Source organism: Malassezia restricta, chromosome III, assembly GCF_003290485.1.
Source record: "Malassezia restricta chromosome III, complete sequence".
In the NCBI taxonomy this organism is placed as follows: domain Eukaryota; kingdom Fungi; phylum Basidiomycota; class Malasseziomycetes; order Malasseziales; family Malasseziaceae; genus Malassezia; species Malassezia restricta.
The window spans coordinates 818,170-837,016 of record NC_040195.1 but is presented as its reverse complement, the minus strand read 5'-3'; the positions used below and the strand labels follow the sequence as shown (position 1 = coordinate 837,016).

Sequence of the window (18,847 nt, the reverse complement as noted above, 5' to 3'; positions counted from 1 at the left end):
TTTGCTCGTTGCGGACAGTCTTTCGTAGTGAGAAAAATCCTAGCATGAACCTCCACGTTTTTGGATCGCGGCAGTGGCTTTTTCTACCCACATCCACGACATGAAAGTCCAAGTCGACGTCGATACCGTCCTGTTCGACATGGATGGCACACTTATTGATTCCACCCCGGCAGTCAATGCAACGTGGGTCGAGTTTGCGAAGGAATACAACCTAGATATTGACCACGTTTTACATTACTCGCACGGCCATCGTACAGTGGAAAATCTCAAGCGATACATTCCCAGTCTTGAAAGTGATGCTCTCATGAAAGAAGTCGTGCGCTTCGAAAGCCGCATTCTCGAAATCGCTCAGGAAAACATGGATCGCGCAATAAAGACGGGCAACGCCGATGGCACGATTATCGCCATGCCCGGTGCACGCCCGTTGCTAGAGCAGATTCAGTGCGGTCGCGATAAGAATCCTGCGCGCCGGGCAGGCTGGGCCATCGTTACAAGCGGTGCGTAATCGGTCGTACTAACTATCAGCTACAAGTGCCTATGCGCAAAAAGCGTTTGTGGCCAGCAATGTTTCAACACCGCCCGACACTTTTGTAACATCAGACGTGTGTGCCCATGGCAAACCGGATCCCGAGCCTTACGCCAAAGGCGCGGAGCTGAGCAAGGCGGACATATCAAAATGCATCGTGGTTGAAGATGCACCGCCAGGTGTTCTCAGCGGCAAACGAGCGGGTGCTCGGGTCCTTGGATTGCGCACGACACATGAGGGTCAGCGCATGTGGGAACAAGGTGCTGATTGGGTGGTGCCTGACCTTAGCTATGTGCAAGCCGAATGGCTTGATGGCGACCGTCTCGTGCTTACCATCGATACTGAAGAGGCACCGACACGTATTTGATGCCATCTCGTGTTAAAACAGTAGCGCACAGACAAGAGCTGTGCGCATGCGGAGTCCATCTGGCCGATGCATGTGACTATTCTCAGGTGCATGGACAGCACATAGAGAGTGCGGGAGAAATAGGGCTGTTTATACGTACATGTATAAACAAAAAGCCCAGACGCCGATCGGTGCCGTACGATGCACGTTCATCTGCACGATCAGATAGTTAGTGACGCTTACCTCATACAAATCACTCAATCACATACGAGAAGATATCTCCATGCATGACACCAATGGCGGTTGGCGGCCGTGCACGCTTGGGGAAAGTTCCGTGCGCCGCTACTTAAATCCAAGTATCAGTGCGGGGCGCTTCTCTTCACAGACCATAGCATTTCATCACAATGCCAACGTACGAAGTTGAAACCGACACTCTTCTTTTTGATATGGATGGAACCCTCGTTAGCTCGACGGCAGCTCTGAGCGCTGTGTGGGCAGAGTTCTGCGAGCAATACAACATGGACCTCAACGACCTCTTGACCAACTCGCACGGCAAGCGCACTGTTGAGAATCTCGAAGAGCGCCTTCCGCAGCTCACCCATGAGCAAGCTCAGTCTGAGGCTTACCGCTTCGAGAACCGCATCATTGAGCTTTCGGACGAACGTCGCGCTAAGGCGACTAAGGAACCCACTGCGGAAGACCCCCAGGGAAGCATTGTGGGTCTGCCTGGTGTCAAGGACCTGCTCACGCAGATCAACGAGGGCGCAAAGCAGGACCCGAGTCGCCGCCCTGGCTGGGCCATTGTAACGAGCGCCACGGGCGACTATGCCCGCCGCGCATTCCTCTCGACCAAGTCGTCCGACCTCCCTAAGGTGTTTGTGTCTTCGGACGACGTGACGAAGGGCAAGCCGAACCCTGAGCCATACAAGAAGGGTGCTGAGCTCAGTCATGTCAACCCAACGAACTGTATTGTTGTGGAAGACGCGCCTGCCGGTGTGCTCAGTGGTAAGCGCGCCGGTGCTCGTGTGCTCGCCCTCAAAACGACGCATGAGGCTGAGCGTCTCTGGCGTCAGGGTGCCGACTTTGTGGTCGATGACCTCAGCAAGGTCAAGGCTCACTGGTCGGGTGACAAGGTCGTGCTTACGATCGACTCGGAGGAACGTCCCAGTTTCGAGTAGGCACGTAGTGTAGCCTCATGTAATCATTTCCACGTATAACTATAAAATATGAGCTCTACGAGATGATCGCGGCTCGAATGCAACAAAGCTATCATCACAACTGGTCGGTATATGTTCATGCGCTTTTGGGCAGCATGAAGCGGGTCGTTATGTGCTTTTTTTCTAGTCGAGCAAAATGGTTACAGCTCCTTCAACACTGCCACCACTCATGAGGAGTGCACGCAGATTCTCGCGAGGATCTAGAAATCCCATGGTTTGAAGTTGCTCCAGCTGTGTTGCATAACGTTCTTCGGGTGCCCGCTGATCGGTGGGCTGGGCTTGATTACCACTACCGGCCAGCGCTGCAGCCAATGGGTTAAGACCACCTGCCCCAGCTGCACCGCCCATGCCTCCCAACAAGCTCTGAAGCTGGGCAAGACTGGCAAGAGGGTCCGAGGCAGCGTTATGAGCAGCGTCGCGCTGGGCTGAATCCTGCGTTGGTGGTGCACCAAATGCGCCGGGAGGCGGCCATGACGGCGCACCCGTGCCAGGCAAGCCGCCCATCATCTGTGACAGTTGGGTCATGCGCTGAATCATCTCAGGGTTCGTGACCAGGTCACGGAAATATTCTGATTGCATCATGTCACGGACCTGGGGGCCCATAGCCTGCATCTGTGGGTTGCTTGCAATGATTTGGTCCACCACTTCAGGACGCGCAAGCATGCTGCGCATGTGCTGAAGGAATTCAGGGTTCTGCATCATACCAAGCATGACGTTGGGGTCTCGTGGGTTCATACCGCCAAAATTGCCAAACATACCACCAGCCTCATTCAGAAGATTCGCCATATGTGGACCTGCGTAATCTGCGCGATTCAGCGCAGAGAGCGGGTTATTTGTAAATTGTTGACCAGCCGAGAAGGATGATGGAACGCCTTGTGCTTCTGCCGCTCGCGATGCAGTGGCCTGGGACATGGTTCTGCCACTGGACGCCGGCGTGTTCGACGCACCACTGCTAGTTTTAATGGCAGCACGCACCATATGTATGGTGTGGTTATCCTGCACATTGTATGAGGCAAGGGTCTCTGGGTCCTTGAGTACCTTACCGCTATAAATCAGACGCTGGCTTTCTGCGGGGAAATCGTTGTTTTCCGTCGCAATTCGCTCCTTCAACTGCAGGACCGTCTGATCCTTCGAGATCGTAACAGAAAGCTTCAGCGCACTTGGCCCCTTGATATGCAATGTAATGCTCTTGCCTGCGTCTTCGTCCGTATTAGACATGGCTGGAATGGAAGACGGTCGCGTCATTACAGTGTCATATCCGCGGTCAATGAAGTATTCGGCCGAGTGTCGCAGGCAGGTTTGGCACCCCTAGGGGCGGGGTTCGTAAACGGCCTGGCATGGATGGCACATTCGGTATAGGCAAGGGTTCCTGTTGGATAGACGTACAAGACATTCCTATCTAGTCCTTTTTAAGTTCTCGTCGAATCACCATGCATGCACCAGGCGTAAATGCGTCCTCACCGCCCAGAGCATCCACAGCACCAAACTGCTCTAGCGAAATGTCCATGGCAGGCTGCTGCGCGGTTGTCGCCGTCTCTTCCGAAGCACGTGGTTTCATAGAACGGACGATGAATACTTCGAGGCCATCTCCCACCTCAATATGACGCTCTGTCGCTGAAGTGAATGAATCCATGACAATACGCAGTGCATGAGGAAGTGGCAGGTGGCCAGGCTCTGGAATAGATGTTTCTGGGGTGGGCATTTGGTTCTTGAACATGACCTGGTTGTCAAGGAAGGGCTGGAGCAGACCCTGCGCGGCGCCACTTGCACAGCAAACGATGCGCTCATAGCTGCCGACGGGGTCATAACCATACACAGCACCGCGACCCTCCTCATCAATACCGCCCAAGATGTTGTATACATAGTAAGGGAAAAAGCGCTTGCTGTAAAGGATGGTCGAGAGCATGCGCGCGATAGCATGCAGCGGCATCGAGCGACCGTGCGTGTGTTGATACATTTCGAGGCGAATTTTAATGCGTGATACTAGTGCTTCTGCGTCAGCAGAGAAACCGTTCGTGGCAAGAGTTGCCTTGTCGGTCAATCGAAAGACTTTGGGCTTGTATCGTGTTTGAATATTATATCCCTCGCTTTGCCGGGTATCTCCAGCAATGACACAATAGTCATCACCATGGATAGCCATAATGGAGCCACCATTTGACGTGTATGGACTAAATTGATGTCCCACCGGCATCTTGTAGACAGCGGCTTTGGATAGCGTGGTGCCAAATGACAAGGAACGACAGACGACGCGTGGCGTGCGATCAGTGGAGGTAGACACGTGGTTAAGTCGGGTGAGCTAAGAAACGCCCTTGCTATTTTGAGCCTAGATAAACTGTACATGTATTTAGCGCGGCTCACGCGATAAAGGTGACCTGGGTGAGGACGGTGAATCATCGTGAAAATGATGATTGTGATGGCCAATGTCGTTGCCTGGACGACCCTCTAGAGCTTCACGGATCATGCTCACGGTTGACTCGATCGAGCGACGGCGGTTCGAGGGGCTCGTCATGGTTGTGCCCAAGGAGCTAGTACGTGAGTGTGTGCGTCTGTGCATTGGCATAGACGGGGGTGTACGAGGGCCAGTTCCCACAGGCATCGCAAGTTGGGATGGCAGAGTATTGGTCAATGCAGGCATGGGTGTCGACATGTCCGTGTCGTCTGTCAGCGGGTCGGCATCCACCAGTGAAGGTGGCATGCGCTCATTTTCAATGTCCACTTTGCGAGCTTCGTCAAAGTTGTGGATCGCTTCTTTGATACCTTCAGATCCAAGGGCAAGCGTTCCGTACGGCAGCTTGCCGGTACCCGTGGCAACTTTGAGCTCCGACACTCGCTCAGCTTCTTCACGTAGCACATGGAACACACGCGACATGCGTCCCACAGCGAGAATTTTATTTTTGATCACTGTACGTCGCTCAGGATAGTCGTCCAAAGATGAGTTAGGAGTCGAGTCACCTGCATCGGAGAAAGAGAGTGCTTGTCCGTTCGAGGCACTATGACGGTCGAAGTTCAGCGATGTATCATCTTCTTCTTCTTCCAGTTCTTCTTTGGAGCAAATGTTGAGCATGGCAATAAGCATGTCAGTCACTTTTTCACCCACGAACGGAAGACTCCAAGTAAACACGTCCATAAAGTTGGGCAGCCAGTATGGGTGTGGCGTGCAGTTAAATTGGCGGATATTCATCACATTGTTTTCGTACTTGAGCACCGCAGCTTTGTTGTTGTATACATCAAGATAATTAGGCGCAGAAAAGATGGTCATGACCGATGGAAATCCGGTGACTTTGGTCTTGCGGTACATGCGGTAACCGGCATCCTGAGCTTCATGAGCTCGGATAATCGAGAGAAGGTTGTTTCGTTCCAAGAATTGGCATGCAGCTTGATACGTAAAAAAGTATGAGCATCCGCGTACATGATTGTGAACGAAACTTTCATTCGTTGTCTCTTGACCAAACTCTTCGAGAGGATCGGCCCATAAGATGTCGCAAATCAGACCATGCGTTGGCGGTTCGCGAAAACGATTGATTGTGCGTAGGTCGTCCAGTGTTTGAAGCTCTGGTGAAAGACCGCCGTGAATGCACAAAAATTGCTTGTTCATGACAGCGCCGAGAGGAAGTGCACAGAACGACTCCATGCACAAATCGTAGATTTCTTCGGAGTACTTGTGCTTGCATTCAAGCTTGAACGTGAAATAGTCTGTCAAGTGACGGCACTCATGATTGCCACGAATCAGGAAAAGTGAATTCGGGTACCATAGCTTGAGAGACCACAAGTATAACACGCACTCAATGGAAAAGTAGCCACGGTCGACGTAGTCACCCAAGAACAGGTAACGCGTTTCCGCTGGGTTTCCTCCCACTTCGAACAGCTTCATAAGATCATAGTACTGGCCATGAATATCACCACATACAGTGATCGGGGCATCGAGTTCCAGCAGGTTGGGCTCGGCCCGCAGCAGCTCAGTAGCCTGAATCAGAATATATCGCGCCTGGTCATGCGTGAGTCGACCTTCTCGGTAGAAATGATTCTTTAAAAACTGTACATCTGGTTTTGTTGGATCCTTCTTGCTCCAAAACTGCTCGGGCGTAGGTGGGTGGAACGCCGGTGCCTGTACATCTTTAATGACACGCTCCTGCGTCGATACCTGCTCTCCATCGTCCAAGGTATGTACCGTGAAATCAATTTGAGGAAGCAGATTCTTGTGTGCGATTTTATCGTACGCATTTTCAATACGCTGCCGACGATGTACGGCGCCATCGGCTATGTGGGGCTCGTTCATCGCACTAGTCAAGTTTTGACCACAAATCCCTCTGCAACTAGAACGGGAGACCCGTCGCCTATGTAGTGGAGGTGTGTAACACGTCCAATCGACACAGGGGCCGTACGTCAGTCCCTACGAACCTATATCCATGGACTCGGCCGGCTCCTCTGTCGCAGGCGTCCATAGAGGCGGCTTCCATAGCACAAGAGCTTTTGGTGGATCAGGTTCATTTGAAGGAGCAATCCAGCGTGGCACATCCAGGCGTTGATGAAGGCGTCTAAATTCTTCTTCGTTTAAATGTCTTGCAATACGAGGATGTACCTGCCATGAGTTGTCTGTCACATCTGAATTATCGTCGTCATCATCATCTAGTGAGTGAACGTAGATACGATCTGGTGCAATTTCGTAGGAGTTTCCTTGTGTCATATCCTCGTCATGGATGCATGTAGATTCGGGTGCTGTCGCTCTAGAGTCCTGAATTGACATTTGCAACATGTGCCCGTTCATCTCGCGATCAATATGTCGCCGCTTCATCGATGGACCCTCATCATACGTGCTGTCGTCCTCCCATGGTGGCGGTGAATAGGCTCGCTTTAAACCGCTCTCTGTATCACTATCATCTTCGTATGCGCAGCAGCGCTGGTGCTTTACTTCGCGCCATGTATCTGCTGCACACAATGGGCGCTTATTCCATGACCCCATCAGACGCGTCGTGCATCCAACAACATCATACCACCGCACCGATTCAAGGCACGCGCTTCCGTCTGGCCTGAAATCCCCAGAAACTACTAGAGCCGCATGCCTCTCCATAGATCACGTGTCGTATGCACGGTCAGGCCACCTACGCTGGCCCCACGGCTCGTTCGTTTCGCCATACGCAAGGTAGCTATGTCGAACGAGACGCGTCCACCTCGGGGTGCGTCAACACGCAAGCACGATGTGGACGCATTACTAGCAGATTTGAGCCTCGATGTGAAACCTCCTCGTGTGTCGCGTAAACCTAGCGCACGTCCATTCGAGCACAAATCATCATCCACTCGTCCTGACGATGCCCAGAGTCTGCTGGACGACCTAGAGGGCTTGGTCCAACGTCGGCGCTCCCTGCAGCGAGATGCAAAAGAAGGCGAAGAATCACCTAACAAACAGGCATCGGCAGCATCCCATACTGCTTCACCGGGTTCCCGTCCAGGCCTAGACCCCGCTCGCCCCATGCAGCGCACATCGCCAAGTCCCAGTAAGGTAGTCGCACCCGTGCGTCCACCTTCCTCAGAGAGTGTGTCTCCTCGCGACGTCAAGACTCAAGAGAGCACACCTACGGCGCAAGAGCCTATCACAGCGCCCGAGACATCCGCCGAGCCGGCCAAGGAAGGCGCGTGGGGCGGATGGGGCAATCTTTTTTCGACAGCAAGCAAGTTGGCTGAACAAGCACGGAATGAAATTGGTCGTCGCACAGCGGGAGTGGTGCCAAATATGCCACTCGACAAGGATGCCCATCCTGAGCAGCAAATCTTTGATCTTGGAAACAAGGTAGCGCAGCGCGTGCGCGGATTTGTCCAACAAGGTGGATTGGAGCACATCCGGGATAACATCACCGCTGCAGGTCTTCGTGGCTGGAATGATATTGTGAATGCGGTGGTGTTGCCGATGGAGGCTCATGACTCATTACATATCACTGTCAGTCATGACATGGTAGGGTACGATGGCATCGAGACACTTGCTTTCAAGGTGCTTTCACGCGTCTTGTCTCAAGCAGAGCTGGATATTTCCGTATCGCGTGACACATCCGTACCGTCCCAAGAGCCTGAGACAGCCTCGGAGCGTAAATATGATTTGTATGCTGCAGATACACGTGAACAAGGTCTGCAGCAAGCCAAAGAGGCTCTACACCGGCTTTGTGACAGTGTACTGTCAACGACGGATGAAAACGACACGTCGGCATGCCCTGTCATTCTCCGAATTCAGCCTTTCTATGATCAACTGCTTGCTCCTGGCGAAGATGATCTTTTTGCTACAGTGGCGCAGGGCAAACAGAAGGAGCCTGCAGGAGGGGCGAATGGGCTTTTCTTCTACGTGTGGTGGGTTGATCCCAAACACAAACTAAGTCACGTCACGCAAAGTCAGGCTGTGCCGTCGTGGTGGTTGACGGTCTCGGACGCAGAGAATCACTGGGTGGAGTTGGTGCTCAGTGACACGCTGGAAAATGCGATTGCAACAGTGTCGCAAGACTATATCCAAAGCCGCCGGGCGCTCTTTGCCAAGGCGACCGCGACTGCCTCGGCCGCAGAGCCATAGACATTTGTATCAGAACCAATCCAACGCATTTTTGTGCTATACACTCGTCTGTCAACGTCCAAAAATAAATCAGGAGGGAAACTGCCGAGAAGGGGAATGATGTGCAAGAGCGGATGATGCAAACACCACCATAGTATATGCTTGTTGCACCCACTCAAAGGCACACGGGCTCCGTGGCACCAGATACACTTACAGTATATGAACAAACAGACCACCACCGCTCGAAACATCATGAATGAGACTAGCTTCTAGACAGTGAAATGATGTGCAGTGTGATTGCTTTCTGGATCGAAAACCACAACGAATGTCAAGACTGAGAGGGGCGTTGGATAGAATGAAACAGAATCGTCACGTCGCGCATCGCGGTGTCTTTTGGGTGTGAAAAAGAAAAAGGGCATTACTGCTGCTCCTCGCCGTGCTGCTCGACGGCAAGGATAGCTGCCCGCTTCTCGGCAACCCGCTGGGCACGGCGCTCGCGGAGCGTCTTGTTGCGCAAGCGACGAGCCTCCATCTGGTCGGCAAGGTGCTTCGACCGCAACTTCTCAGCCTTGGCCTTGTGAATGTGCTCCATCAGGACACGCTTGTTCTTGAACACGTTACCCTTCGACTTAAGGTAGAGCTCGTGGTAAAGGTGCTTATCAATCTTACCAGCTTCACGGTACTTCCTCAGCAGGCGACGAAGCACACGCAGGCGACGCATCCACTGCACCTTCGTAGGGAAACGGGCCTCAGCGGTACCCTTGCGCTTACCGTAGCCGGTGTGACGACCAAGACGCTTAGCTTTGTGCATGTCGCGAATACGCTCACGCGACTGCGACACTTGAGGCTTCCTGATAATCTGGCCATCCTTGATCAGCTTGCGGATGTTGGCGCGCGAGTTGGCGTTTGCAATGTCAGTTTGCTCAGCCGGGTCGAGCCAGACCTTGCGCTTGCCAACACCGAGGACGGACGCAGCCAGACGCCTTTGAACCGAAAGGTTAACCATGACTGAAGATGGTGTTAGTATACAAAAGAAGGGGATGCAACACACACCTCAAATTTGCGTGCTTGCTGGTTTGTAAGGAAGGGCGGCGGGAGTCTTAGCAGGGCCGAAGTCGGGTCGAAAATCTGTCGCGGCGATTGTGCAGAAATTATGTAACGCGATCCTATTAGGCCCCAAGAAAGTCCATAGTATGCTAGGCACCCTATCCCAGACAGTTAATGCACGTGATCCACTGTATAGTTTTATTTGACACGCAGACCAGCCCATTGGCTGGTTCGCGTGATGCGAGCAGGCCGAGATTGAGAGGTCCTCAAGCCTGAAACAGTTAGATACCTTTTCTTCATCTATCGCTGCCGCGTTTTTAAAATATGGTATGTGGCGCAGCATGGCTTCAATACCTTAGAACAGATTCAACTAACACAAGCAGACCCTCGCTGTCGACCTCATTAACCCATCGCACGAGCAGCAGCAGAACTGCCACAAGCTCAAGCGTCTGGTTCAGAGCCCCAACTCGTTCTTCATGGACGTCAAGTGCCCTGGCTGCTTCGCCATTACAACCGTGTTCTCGCACGCCCAATCGGTCGTCCTCTGCGGCAGCTGCGCTCAAGTACTTAGCCAGCCGACCGGTGGTAAGGCCCGTCTTGCTGTCGGTATGTATTTCCCCATGAATTTTTCGCATACTAACCCATAAGGCTGCTCGTTCCGTCGCAAGGCGTAAAGTCGACTATTTGCACTCTGTAAAAGACAGAGAGGAGCCACCCTCTGCCTTTGAGTTATGCATCTTATGACGACATATTTTTTGGTTTACCCGTCCACATACATACGCTGACTGCTTCTGCGAGCATCCAAAATAGCCAGGCACTGTAGGTACAGTGATAAATGGCCTGCTTTTTTCGATACGTCTGCATTTGAGATTGTGTGTGTGTATTAGGTAGGGCTATGTTTGCCAAAGTCTATTTCTTGAAAGATAAGAAGAGATTGCGCATGTCTGCTTGCTGCATGGTACGTCGCACAAGGTAGCGGCTGTGGATGTGCCAAGCCCCAAGAGGCGAAGGTAGTTTGTACCCAGCCAAAATCTGGAAGTCTGCAGCCCAAGATATTCCATCTCACACAATGAGATGCAAAGTACATATATAGAAAAACTACGAAAGCCTTAGTTCGTGGGCAATATTCGAGATGGTCTGGCAGGTCATCTGCTGCCCAGGGGGTTCGAAACGCTTCGGTTCTAGTAACTGACTGGGTCCTGGCCCAGGAGTGGAGAAGGTCTTGAGTGGAGGGACAATGCCGGCTGTACCTACGATCATGAACGGCGTTGAGAACCTGCCGGAGTCGAAGCTCGGCACGAAAGAGCATTGGGATCAAGTATATGAGTGAGTATTGTACGCTTACAAAAGGCGCGAAGTTGCCACCTACAAAGACATTGGGGATGAAGGCGAAGTTTGGTGCGTTGCTTAGCACTAACGATCTAGGTTCGGCGAAGATAGCGTGGAGCGCATGATTCGGTATCTGTGTGATTTATTTGAGGAGGAGCCACGCTCCGAGCCCCGGTATGTTTTGGACATTGGCACAGGTAATGGACATCTACTCTTTGCCCTCATGGAAGCTCAAGAGGAGGATTTGGCGCCTGGTACCGTGGATCCTAGCAGGTTATGTGGTATTGATTATTCGCCAGCCTCGATCCAGTTGTGTCATTCCATCGCCGAAAATCGCGGAAATGAATGCAAACAGATTTCTTTTCTCGAATGTGACTTGCGTGATATGTCAAGTATGGATACCCTTACCAAACGCGCGAATGATGGACAAGGATGGGACGTTGTCTGTGACAAGGGCACTGTTTGTATACGCTTGACTGACGCACAGTACGATGCGGTATGCTATTAGCTACTTACTTGCAGATTGCACTTTCATCTCAACTTGTCAATGGCAAGCTTCCTGTGGACTTGTATGTCGATGCTGTGTGTCGCTTGACGCGTGCACGAGAAGGGCTGTTTTTTATTACAAGTTGTAACTTTACAAAAACCGAACTCGAGGCAAAATTTGTACCAGCCGGATTTGTCGTCGAGCATGTTGTCCCGACACCGTCGTTTACTTTTGTATGTGTGACATACTAACTAGCAGGGCGGACACAAAGGGTCGAGCGTCACGACCATGGCCTTTCGTCGTGCATAGTCACGTGATAGAATGTTCTAAGGACGAGGCGCCATCGTCTTTTTCCTAGGCAGCTACCATGACGCTTTACGCCGATTTGTGCGTGCGTTTGCAAAACGCGTCGCGTGCTAAGCTTAAATCTGTACCTATACCATATACGAAGGCAAATGTCGCCATCTCCGCGATTCTCTTGCAGCATGGGTTCATATATAATATGACACGCGGCTCGATCGCAGGACCTAGTGCTGTCGACTGGAATACCGCGCCGGATGTCCGGAAGCGGTTATGGATTGACCTTAAATACCGAGCCGATGATCGGCCTGTACTCGAGCGCATGAACCTGGTCAGCAAGCCGTCGCGCCACCTGTCTATGACTAAAGACGAGCTCCTCTTGTGGGTAAGTGGCCGACGTGCCAAATTCGTGGCACCCCTACGAACTGGTGAGATTGGTATTATCGACTGCGGCAAGCACGGCTGGTTTGAGGCCAAGGAAGCTATGCGCCGCAACCTCCATGGCGAGGTCGTATGCCGCGTCTCATAATATTTGTGCTATAGATAAGAGTCAAAACAAAACAGTTCCATCTAGCCAGGCATCCATGTCTACCGAGCACACATTATGTTTGGAGCTTAGTGAGCAGCAGCTTCCACGGCTTTGCGGGCAGCCTCGTCCAAGTCGTTGTAAGCCTGGATTTTCAGACCCGATTTGCGGATGAGCTCCTTCGCCTCCTCTTCCTTCGTGCCTTGGAGACGGACGACAAGCGGAACATGGAGATCCATCTCCTTCGTAGCCTTGATAATACCCTCGGCAATGACGTCGCAGCGCATGATACCACCGAAAATGTTCACAAAGATGGCGCGCACGCCCTCACCCTCAAGCACAATGTCGAAGGCCTGCTTCACGGCCTCAGCGTTGGCACCACCACCCACGTCAAGGAAGTTGGCAGGCTTACCACCGTTGAGCGAGAGCACGTCAAGCGTGGCCATGGCAAGACCAGCACCATTGACCAGACAGCCGATGTTACCGTCGAGCTTGATAAAGTTCAGGCCGTACTTGCCAGCCTTGACTTCACTGGGGTCCTCTTGTGTCAAGTCGCGCATTTCAAATACTTCCTTCTGGCGGAAGTCGGCGTTCTCGTCGAAGCCGAGCTTGGCGTCCATACACAGCACAGCGCCGTCCTCGCTTTCAGCAAGAGGGTTGATCTCAACCTGCGTAGCGTCACGCTCGCTGAACAGTTGGTAGAGCTTGACGAACGTCTCGGCAGCCTCCTTCTCTTGCTCGGAACCCGAGAAGCCAAGCTTGTGAGCCACCTGTTTGGCAGTCTCAAAGTCGAGACCCTTGGTGAAGTCAATCGGCGTCGTCACGATCGCATCAGGGTTTTCCTTCGCAACGTCCTCAATCGACATACCACCCTGGTTGGAGGCAATGAGCACAGGCAGCTGGCTCACACGGTCGTTCAACAGGGCCACATAGTACTCGTGCTTAGGCGTACGGGCTTCAGCGATCATGACTGCATTGCAAAGACGGCCACCAGCGCCCGTCTGCTTCGTAATAAGCTTGTTACCAATCATTTTGCCGGCAAGTTCGCGGGCTTCCTCAGGACTGCATGTAAGTGCACAAACCAAGTCGTACATACGTCTTGACCAAGTGGACACCGCCCTGCAGGCCGTTGTCAAAGTGACCCTTACCACGGCCACCAGCCAGTACCTGGGCCTTGACCACGATAGGCTTACCGCCAAACTTCTGTGCAGCATGGTACGCCTCGTCGGCGTCCTTGGCCGTCAGGAATTTGGGCGTGTTGATGCCGTATTTGTTGAGCAGACCCATCGAGAGATGTTCGTGGATCGAAAGGAAACGCTTCTGTACAGCCGCATTCGATCCATGTCGGAGAAGGCTCTGTGCTGCAGTGGCACGCGAACGGAACAGGTTCAGGGCACGGATCATGATAGTTGAACGGCTAAAAGTGTGCACGCTCTTGGGTTCGGTCCAACCTTAGCGCACAAGCCCTGCTGGCGTGCATTCAACGGCGGGACTGTCACGTGGTTGCTGACTGTACGATACGTTGTCAAATCGGCCGCCACTTTTTTTGCCTGGCATTTGGCACACGCGCGTCATGGCAAGCGCTCCCAAAGCCCAGGCGGTGCCTCGCACCAAGCACCGCGTGCGCATGGCCGTGCCAGCGGTGACGAAGAATATCAATGAGGATGAAGGTCTTGATCAAGGGGATATCGAAGGGGAAGATACCGACGATGCCGACGATGATGCCGATGGAGACGACGATGATGCCGACGAGGGTGACGACCATGTTGATGAGGGTGACGACGATGATGACGACGATGATGACGACGATGATATACCAGCGGGAGGACGCAGCAACAAGACGAAAAAGCGCAAACGGCGTGCCGTGTCACTCAATGCCTTTGGTGAGACCCTCGAGCAACTGCTTGGCACCGAGTCAGCCCCAGCGCCTAACGAGATCCTCTCGCTTGCCCCACGTCTTCGTCATACCGCCAATGCCAGTACTTTGCGTGCCAAGGCCGCTAGACTAGCACTTGAGAAGCGCAAAGAGCGTGAAGAGAGGGCCCACATTAAGGACGTGATCGGTGAGTGGGGTCCTCCTGGCTCGCTCTCGTACGCAGGACACGCACCTCTTAGCGGCCCAGCCCTTGATGCATGGACAGAGCAGGGTGGCGCCAAAGGGTACGAGCGCCGGCTTCGGAAAACGGCACAGCGGGGTGTGGTGAAGCTATTCAATGCCATTCGCGCAGCCCAGTCTACCACGGAGGACGACATTGAACGAGCACGCATGACGCAGAAGTCGCGCAAGGTCAATGAGCTTGGTAATAAGGATATGGCCGTCAAGGAGCTCAGTAAGACCCACTTTCTCGACATGTTGCGGCAGGCGCCCAAAGGCACGTCCCGCTCGTAATATAGACGCTACTTGTACATGATACCTATGCTTCCTCCATAGCAGCCAATGTGCGACGCGCCGCATCCGTGCGCCGAGTGAGGTCGTCGATCTCCGCCCGCATCGCTAGATTTGCCACGCGAATCGACAGATTCCTCGACACGAGATCGCGCCACCGCGACTCGTACATCGAAATCTTGTCACCTAGCTGCCAATGCATAGCCTTGCGTGTGCGGTTCAATTCGTCCATATCGTGAGTTGCCTCATCAAGTAATCGTGTCTGCAACGCAGCCATGCCTTCCTGCTGGTAATTATGCAGTCTCCATACATTCGCTGCACGCGTAAGTCAAAGATACGTACGTCCATATCTTCGCAAGAGCTCTAGGTTGAGTAAGCGCCCATCCATGTAGCGCAGTTGAACCTCTGCGTTGATCAAAGCGGCACGCCATTCTTCCTCTTTGGCATCGTCAGGTGGATGGGGGAGTTGGTATCTTGATGTGTCTAGTACTTGGAGCTTTTCGCCACGCTCGGCACGCTCCAACTCGGCAGCCCAATGAGCGCCGAACTCGAAGGCAGGTGGCATGGAATCATGCGGCACAAAATGGCGTTTTTCGTGTTCAATGGCACGCTCGGCCTCAACACGCAGGTCTGGTATGGTATCAATGTCCGTGTCATAGTACGGGAGCGCGTCCGCGGCGGCGCACACGGGTCTCTCGTCCCCTGCCACCATCAAAGAGGAGGCTGACGATGTGCGTGCGTCGAGGTCGCTTTTTGATGACTAATGGAAATCGGCCGTGAAGACCCAGCGGACAACTTGGTCATCCCGGCTTTCCATCGCTGGTTGACCGCTCGAGATGTCTGCTACTGCTGCTCGAACTCTCTTGCGCTGTGCACGGCCCGCCCGGCTGCCTTCCATGCACCAGTCAGTGCTTGTATCTGCGCGTGCTCTCTCGACGACCTTTAAGGTGAGCGAGCAGGGTGACAAGGTGATGCTCGAGACGCCGTACGTTGAGCGGGCGAACCTGAACCCCATGGTAAAATACGAATCGATGCAGGGTCCCTTGCACGACTACGGAAGCTGGGTCATCTCTGCTCTTCCTCGCTTCATTCAGCAATTCAGCGTGTACAAGGACGAGCTGACATTTTACGTCGCTCCATCGGGACTCATCCCGACCATGACATTCTTGCGTGACCACACCAACACGCAATTCAAGGCACTTATGGACATCTCCGGCGCCGACTACCCTTCGCGCTCTCAGCGCTTCGAGGTGAACTATCATCTGCTGAGTCTCCGTCACAACGCACGCATTCGTGTCAAGACGTATGCCGACGAAGTGACGCCCGTGCCGACCGTGACGAGCCTCTTCCGCAGTGCCGACTGGTTCGAGCGTGAGGCGTGGGACATGTACGGCATCTTCTTTGCGGGACACCCAGATCTGCGCCGCATTCTGACGGACTACGGTTTCGAGGGTCACCCATTGCGCAAGGACTTCCCTCTGACAGGCTATACGGAAGTGCGTTGGGACGAAGAAAAGAAGCGCGTAGTATATGAGCCCGTCCAGCTTATGCAGGCTCACCGCAACTTCGAAGCTGCCTCATCTTGGGAGCAGGTGGGACAGGGTGTTTCGTACACGCCCAACGAGCACAAGCTCGTGCCACCGAAGCCTGCAGAGGACAACAAGGACAAGAAGTAGACAACGTAGGATACGCAGGCAACTACGGTGAATGCATGTCGCTGATCCAAATTAGGCATGTGCTCATCCATTTGTTGCACGGCCTATTCAACGGTCAGCTTTTGCCTCTATCAACAAGAGAGGGACAGGGGCTTCCCAGCATGCCATCCGCCCCGTCGCCTCGTGTGTTGCACAAAAAGACAAAGGAACAAACGCAGCGGGTGCAGGGTTAGGCAGCTGCTTTGTGATGGCCACGTGGCTATGGATGGTCGCGTGGCAAAGCACCTACGCCAAGCCGCTGCGACAATGTGCCTACAGGCCCGGGACGACCACCCTGAGCCTTGAAGCTCTCGAGAAAGTCGCCCAGCATCTCCACGTCATCTTTATGTACATCATGTTCCGAAGAAAAATGCTTGAGACTGTCGGGAAGCGACATGCCCGATGCGAGTAAGTGTTGAAGCAATTCCGCCTCTTCTTCATTGAGTTCGTCTTCGTCGTCCATAGCCTCGGGCGCTCTATGGCGCTTCGCTTGCGCCAACTCGCGCTCCATAGAATCCAGTGCAGCATCCAACGAAGCTAGGGGTCCATCAGACTGCTGGGGCACAAATGCTCCGCGCTTTCGCCTCTCTTCCAAAATCTCGCCATACTGGGTCTCGGACAAGCCAAGCGTTTGGCGCGTGAATTCGATAAAATCGTGCATGTCCTGCTCCTGGAGGACGTCCTCCTTTGGTGTCATATCCGGCACATCCTCGTCATCCTCGAGGGATGAACCGGAGTCACTATCGCCATCCAGGTGATCTACCTTGGACAGGCCACCAAGACGAGCGGAGGAGCACTGCGATTGCGCCTTACTTTTTTCGTGCTGATACGCACCCCATTCCTCCGCAGGGAGCGGATCGACGAGCGCATTTTTGCGCTCATCCCACTCATCCGAGCTATCTTCCTCAGCCTCGTCTCCATCGTCAAAGGCATGATCATCGTCCTCCATCAACGCACCTTCGACATCCCCTTGACTCTCCAAAAACGTCTGCATCTTGTTCATGAAGGTCTGGAACTTGTCCATAGTAGCATCCTCCGCCTCCTCTTGTCCACGACCCTCCAATAATGCCACGACATCTTCTGGCGCCATCGACAGCCAAGCATCAGAATCTTCGTGGGACACCAGCGTCGACACAGGCGCGTCGAGTGACAACGTAGGAATAGAGACAGGGTCACGAATAGTAGCAAGAACATCGGAGATCGATGTGGTAGGCGTTGCCTCGATCGGCGCAGCGAGTCGCGTGGCGGTCTTGATAGCTTGAGCTTCGCGCGCTTTCCATTCGGCGCTATCACGCATTTCGTCACCAAAGTAGCCAAGCCGAGTGAGGGAAGCAAGAAAATGCTCGTGCCGAGACGGATCTAACGAGACGGCGGGATGATGCGTGGGCCGTTGACCTAACGATTCCAGCCACATGGACAGACCACAAGTGAGCTTGGCACCTGTATCGCACCATCGGCCCCACACGGCATCCGTCTCCGATATATTCTGCGTCTTTCCACTGGTAGCTAAGCGGTACTGTTCGACCTGATGCTGCCAACGCCGACCCAGTAGGGACGGTGGGAAGAATTTGTCAAAAGACATACGAGCATACAAATGCCGTGTGCATCTGACTCGCACAAGCACGGCATCTACCGCTGGTGGCATGGGTGCGAGGTGTTCATCAGCACACGCGTCAATATGCAGGTATGATGCATACCGCTTAGTGCTTCGCATGCTAACAACGTCCCGCGTCGTTAGTGCATGCACGGCCTCGGCTACACTTTGGGGGTAGCTAGCCAATATCCGAGCGGCACCAAGTGAGACAAAAGCGAGCGTAGTGTGGTGATGCGTACTGGCCGCTCCTGGGTATGCGGCAAGGCGCGCAAAAACCTTGTCTTGTACGGCGGTGGGTGCCTGTGTCTTGCATGTGGGATCGCGGACGAGGCATGTAGCCTGGTTCACCGACAGGGGTATAGAGTTTGAAGCATCTAATGGCACGAGATGCAATTCGCCTTGGTATATCCAGACGCGATTTTCGGTGGTGTCTGGCTGAGCCCATGATGGCAAAACATCTGCTGCCTCGATGAGCAGAAACTCACCGTCTTGATCTGTCACACTCACACATGCATCCAAATGCGACCTGGTCCACTCGCGCAACAGGTAGGTAAGGAACCACTCGTCATCCACGCAGTCCTGCACGCGCATGGACACCTCGAGGGTATGTGCGTCAGTCACACGTACCAAGGGGGGCTCACGATCCCAAATGTAGTGATCCTGAGAAGGTAACGTGGACATGCGTTCTAGATCTTGCTCAAGGATCATGCCCATCGCATCTGCATCGTGAGGCATATTGACGCGGGCGACAAAGAGAGACGGCGATTCGCCCGCCTCATCCTCCGACCCTGGCACTGGTGGCATGAAATTAGGACGCGTCAGTCCCTATTTTGCATAAAGACTCGACGGCTCGCTTTTTTTCTCGC

General features: G+C 53.5%; 16 protein-coding genes across 16 annotated transcripts; 8 read left to right on the top strand and 8 right to left on the bottom strand.

Annotated features, from left to right (window-relative positions):
* Window positions 1–100: 100 nt before the first annotated feature.
* On the top strand, window positions 101–893 carry MRET_2145 (glycerol-3-phosphate phosphatase; the record flags this gene model as incomplete). The annotated part of the gene is made up of 2 exons (XM_027628772.1): window positions 101–497; window positions 526–893. The coding sequence occupies 2 exons, from the start codon at window positions 101–103 to the stop codon at window positions 891–893; spliced, it is 765 nt and encodes a 254-aa protein (XP_027484320.1).
* Window positions 894–1,276: 383 nt separating this feature from the next.
* Window positions 1,277–2,050, top strand: MRET_2144 (glycerol-3-phosphate phosphatase; the record flags this gene model as incomplete). Its single annotated transcript, XM_027628771.1, has 1 exon — window positions 1,277–2,050. One exon carries the CDS (start codon window positions 1,277–1,279, stop codon window positions 2,048–2,050), a length of 774 nt encoding a protein of 257 aa, XP_027484562.1.
* A 162-nt stretch (window positions 2,051–2,212) lies between these two features.
* MRET_2143 (Dsk2-ubiquitin-like protein) lies at window positions 2,213–3,307 on the bottom strand (the record flags this gene model as incomplete). Its single annotated transcript, XM_027628770.1, has 1 exon — window positions 2,213–3,307. One exon carries the CDS (start codon window positions 3,305–3,307, stop codon window positions 2,213–2,215), a length of 1,095 nt encoding a protein of 364 aa, XP_027484319.1.
* A 181-nt stretch (window positions 3,308–3,488) lies between these two features.
* MRET_2142 (20S proteasome subunit beta 6) lies at window positions 3,489–4,280 on the bottom strand (the record flags this gene model as incomplete). The annotated part of the gene is made up of 1 exon (XM_027628769.1): window positions 3,489–4,280. The coding sequence occupies one exon, from the start codon at window positions 4,278–4,280 to the stop codon at window positions 3,489–3,491; it is 792 nt and encodes a 263-aa protein (XP_027484556.1).
* A 153-nt stretch (window positions 4,281–4,433) lies between these two features.
* Window positions 4,434–6,365, bottom strand: MRET_2141 (serine/threonine-protein phosphatase 2B catalytic subunit; the record flags this gene model as incomplete). Its single annotated transcript, XM_027628768.1, has 1 exon — window positions 4,434–6,365. One exon carries the CDS (start codon window positions 6,363–6,365, stop codon window positions 4,434–4,436), a length of 1,932 nt encoding a protein of 643 aa, XP_027484559.1.
* A 114-nt stretch (window positions 6,366–6,479) lies between these two features.
* MRET_2140 (uncharacterized protein) lies at window positions 6,480–7,049 on the bottom strand (the record flags this gene model as incomplete). Its single annotated transcript, XM_027628767.1, has 1 exon — window positions 6,480–7,049. The coding sequence occupies one exon, from the start codon at window positions 7,047–7,049 to the stop codon at window positions 6,480–6,482; it is 570 nt and encodes a 189-aa protein (XP_027484558.1).
* Window positions 7,050–7,235: 186 nt separating this feature from the next.
* MRET_2139 (protein of unknown function (DUF2413)) lies at window positions 7,236–8,639 on the top strand (the record flags this gene model as incomplete). The annotated part of the gene is made up of 1 exon (XM_027628766.1): window positions 7,236–8,639. One exon carries the CDS (start codon window positions 7,236–7,238, stop codon window positions 8,637–8,639), a length of 1,404 nt encoding a protein of 467 aa, XP_027484113.1.
* A 397-nt stretch (window positions 8,640–9,036) lies between these two features.
* MRET_2138 (large subunit ribosomal protein L19e) lies at window positions 9,037–9,624 on the bottom strand (the record flags this gene model as incomplete). The annotated part of the gene is made up of 1 exon (XM_027628765.1): window positions 9,037–9,624. The coding sequence occupies one exon, from the start codon at window positions 9,622–9,624 to the stop codon at window positions 9,037–9,039; it is 588 nt and encodes a 195-aa protein (XP_027484114.1).
* Window positions 9,625–9,989: 365 nt separating this feature from the next.
* MRET_2137 (small subunit ribosomal protein S27e) lies at window positions 9,990–10,339 on the top strand (the record flags this gene model as incomplete). The annotated part of the gene is made up of 3 exons (XM_027628764.1): window positions 9,990–9,992; window positions 10,049–10,271; window positions 10,314–10,339. The coding sequence occupies 3 exons, from the start codon at window positions 9,990–9,992 to the stop codon at window positions 10,337–10,339; spliced, it is 252 nt and encodes an 83-aa protein (XP_027484109.1).
* Window positions 10,340–10,902: 563 nt separating this feature from the next.
* Window positions 10,903–11,790, top strand: MRET_2136 (S-adenosylmethionine-dependent methyltransferase; the record flags this gene model as incomplete). The annotated part of the gene is made up of 6 exons (XM_027628763.1): window positions 10,903–10,991; window positions 11,016–11,063; window positions 11,091–11,454; window positions 11,482–11,490; window positions 11,517–11,714; window positions 11,740–11,790. 6 exons carry the CDS (start codon window positions 10,903–10,905, stop codon window positions 11,788–11,790), a joined length of 759 nt encoding a protein of 252 aa, XP_027484110.1.
* A 58-nt stretch (window positions 11,791–11,848) lies between these two features.
* MRET_2135 (mitochondrial 37S ribosomal protein MRPS8) lies at window positions 11,849–12,310 on the top strand (the record flags this gene model as incomplete). The annotated part of the gene is made up of 1 exon (XM_027628762.1): window positions 11,849–12,310. One exon carries the CDS (start codon window positions 11,849–11,851, stop codon window positions 12,308–12,310), a length of 462 nt encoding a protein of 153 aa, XP_027484111.1.
* Window positions 12,311–12,396: 86 nt separating this feature from the next.
* MRET_2134 (succinyl-CoA synthetase beta subunit) lies at window positions 12,397–13,711 on the bottom strand (the record flags this gene model as incomplete). The annotated part of the gene is made up of 2 exons (XM_027628761.1): window positions 12,397–13,369; window positions 13,404–13,711. The coding sequence occupies 2 exons, from the start codon at window positions 13,709–13,711 to the stop codon at window positions 12,397–12,399; spliced, it is 1,281 nt and encodes a 426-aa protein (XP_027484112.1).
* A 169-nt stretch (window positions 13,712–13,880) lies between these two features.
* MRET_2133 (rRNA processing protein RRP15) lies at window positions 13,881–14,696 on the top strand (the record flags this gene model as incomplete). Its single annotated transcript, XM_027628760.1, has 1 exon — window positions 13,881–14,696. One exon carries the CDS (start codon window positions 13,881–13,883, stop codon window positions 14,694–14,696), a length of 816 nt encoding a protein of 271 aa, XP_027484105.1.
* A 25-nt stretch (window positions 14,697–14,721) lies between these two features.
* MRET_2132 (pre-mRNA-splicing factor SPF27) lies at window positions 14,722–15,405 on the bottom strand (the record flags this gene model as incomplete). The annotated part of the gene is made up of 2 exons (XM_027628759.1): window positions 14,722–15,008; window positions 15,036–15,405. 2 exons carry the CDS (start codon window positions 15,403–15,405, stop codon window positions 14,722–14,724), a joined length of 657 nt encoding a protein of 218 aa, XP_027484106.1.
* Window positions 15,406–15,529: 124 nt separating this feature from the next.
* Window positions 15,530–16,369, top strand: MRET_2131 (NADH dehydrogenase (ubiquinone) Fe-S protein 3; the record flags this gene model as incomplete). Its single annotated transcript, XM_027628758.1, has 1 exon — window positions 15,530–16,369. One exon carries the CDS (start codon window positions 15,530–15,532, stop codon window positions 16,367–16,369), a length of 840 nt encoding a protein of 279 aa, XP_027484107.1.
* A 238-nt stretch (window positions 16,370–16,607) lies between these two features.
* Window positions 16,608–18,785, bottom strand: MRET_2130 (regulatory factor Sgt1; the record flags this gene model as incomplete). The annotated part of the gene is made up of 1 exon (XM_027628757.1): window positions 16,608–18,785. One exon carries the CDS (start codon window positions 18,783–18,785, stop codon window positions 16,608–16,610), a length of 2,178 nt encoding a protein of 725 aa, XP_027484108.1.
* Between the last annotated feature and the right edge of the window lie 62 nt (window positions 18,786–18,847).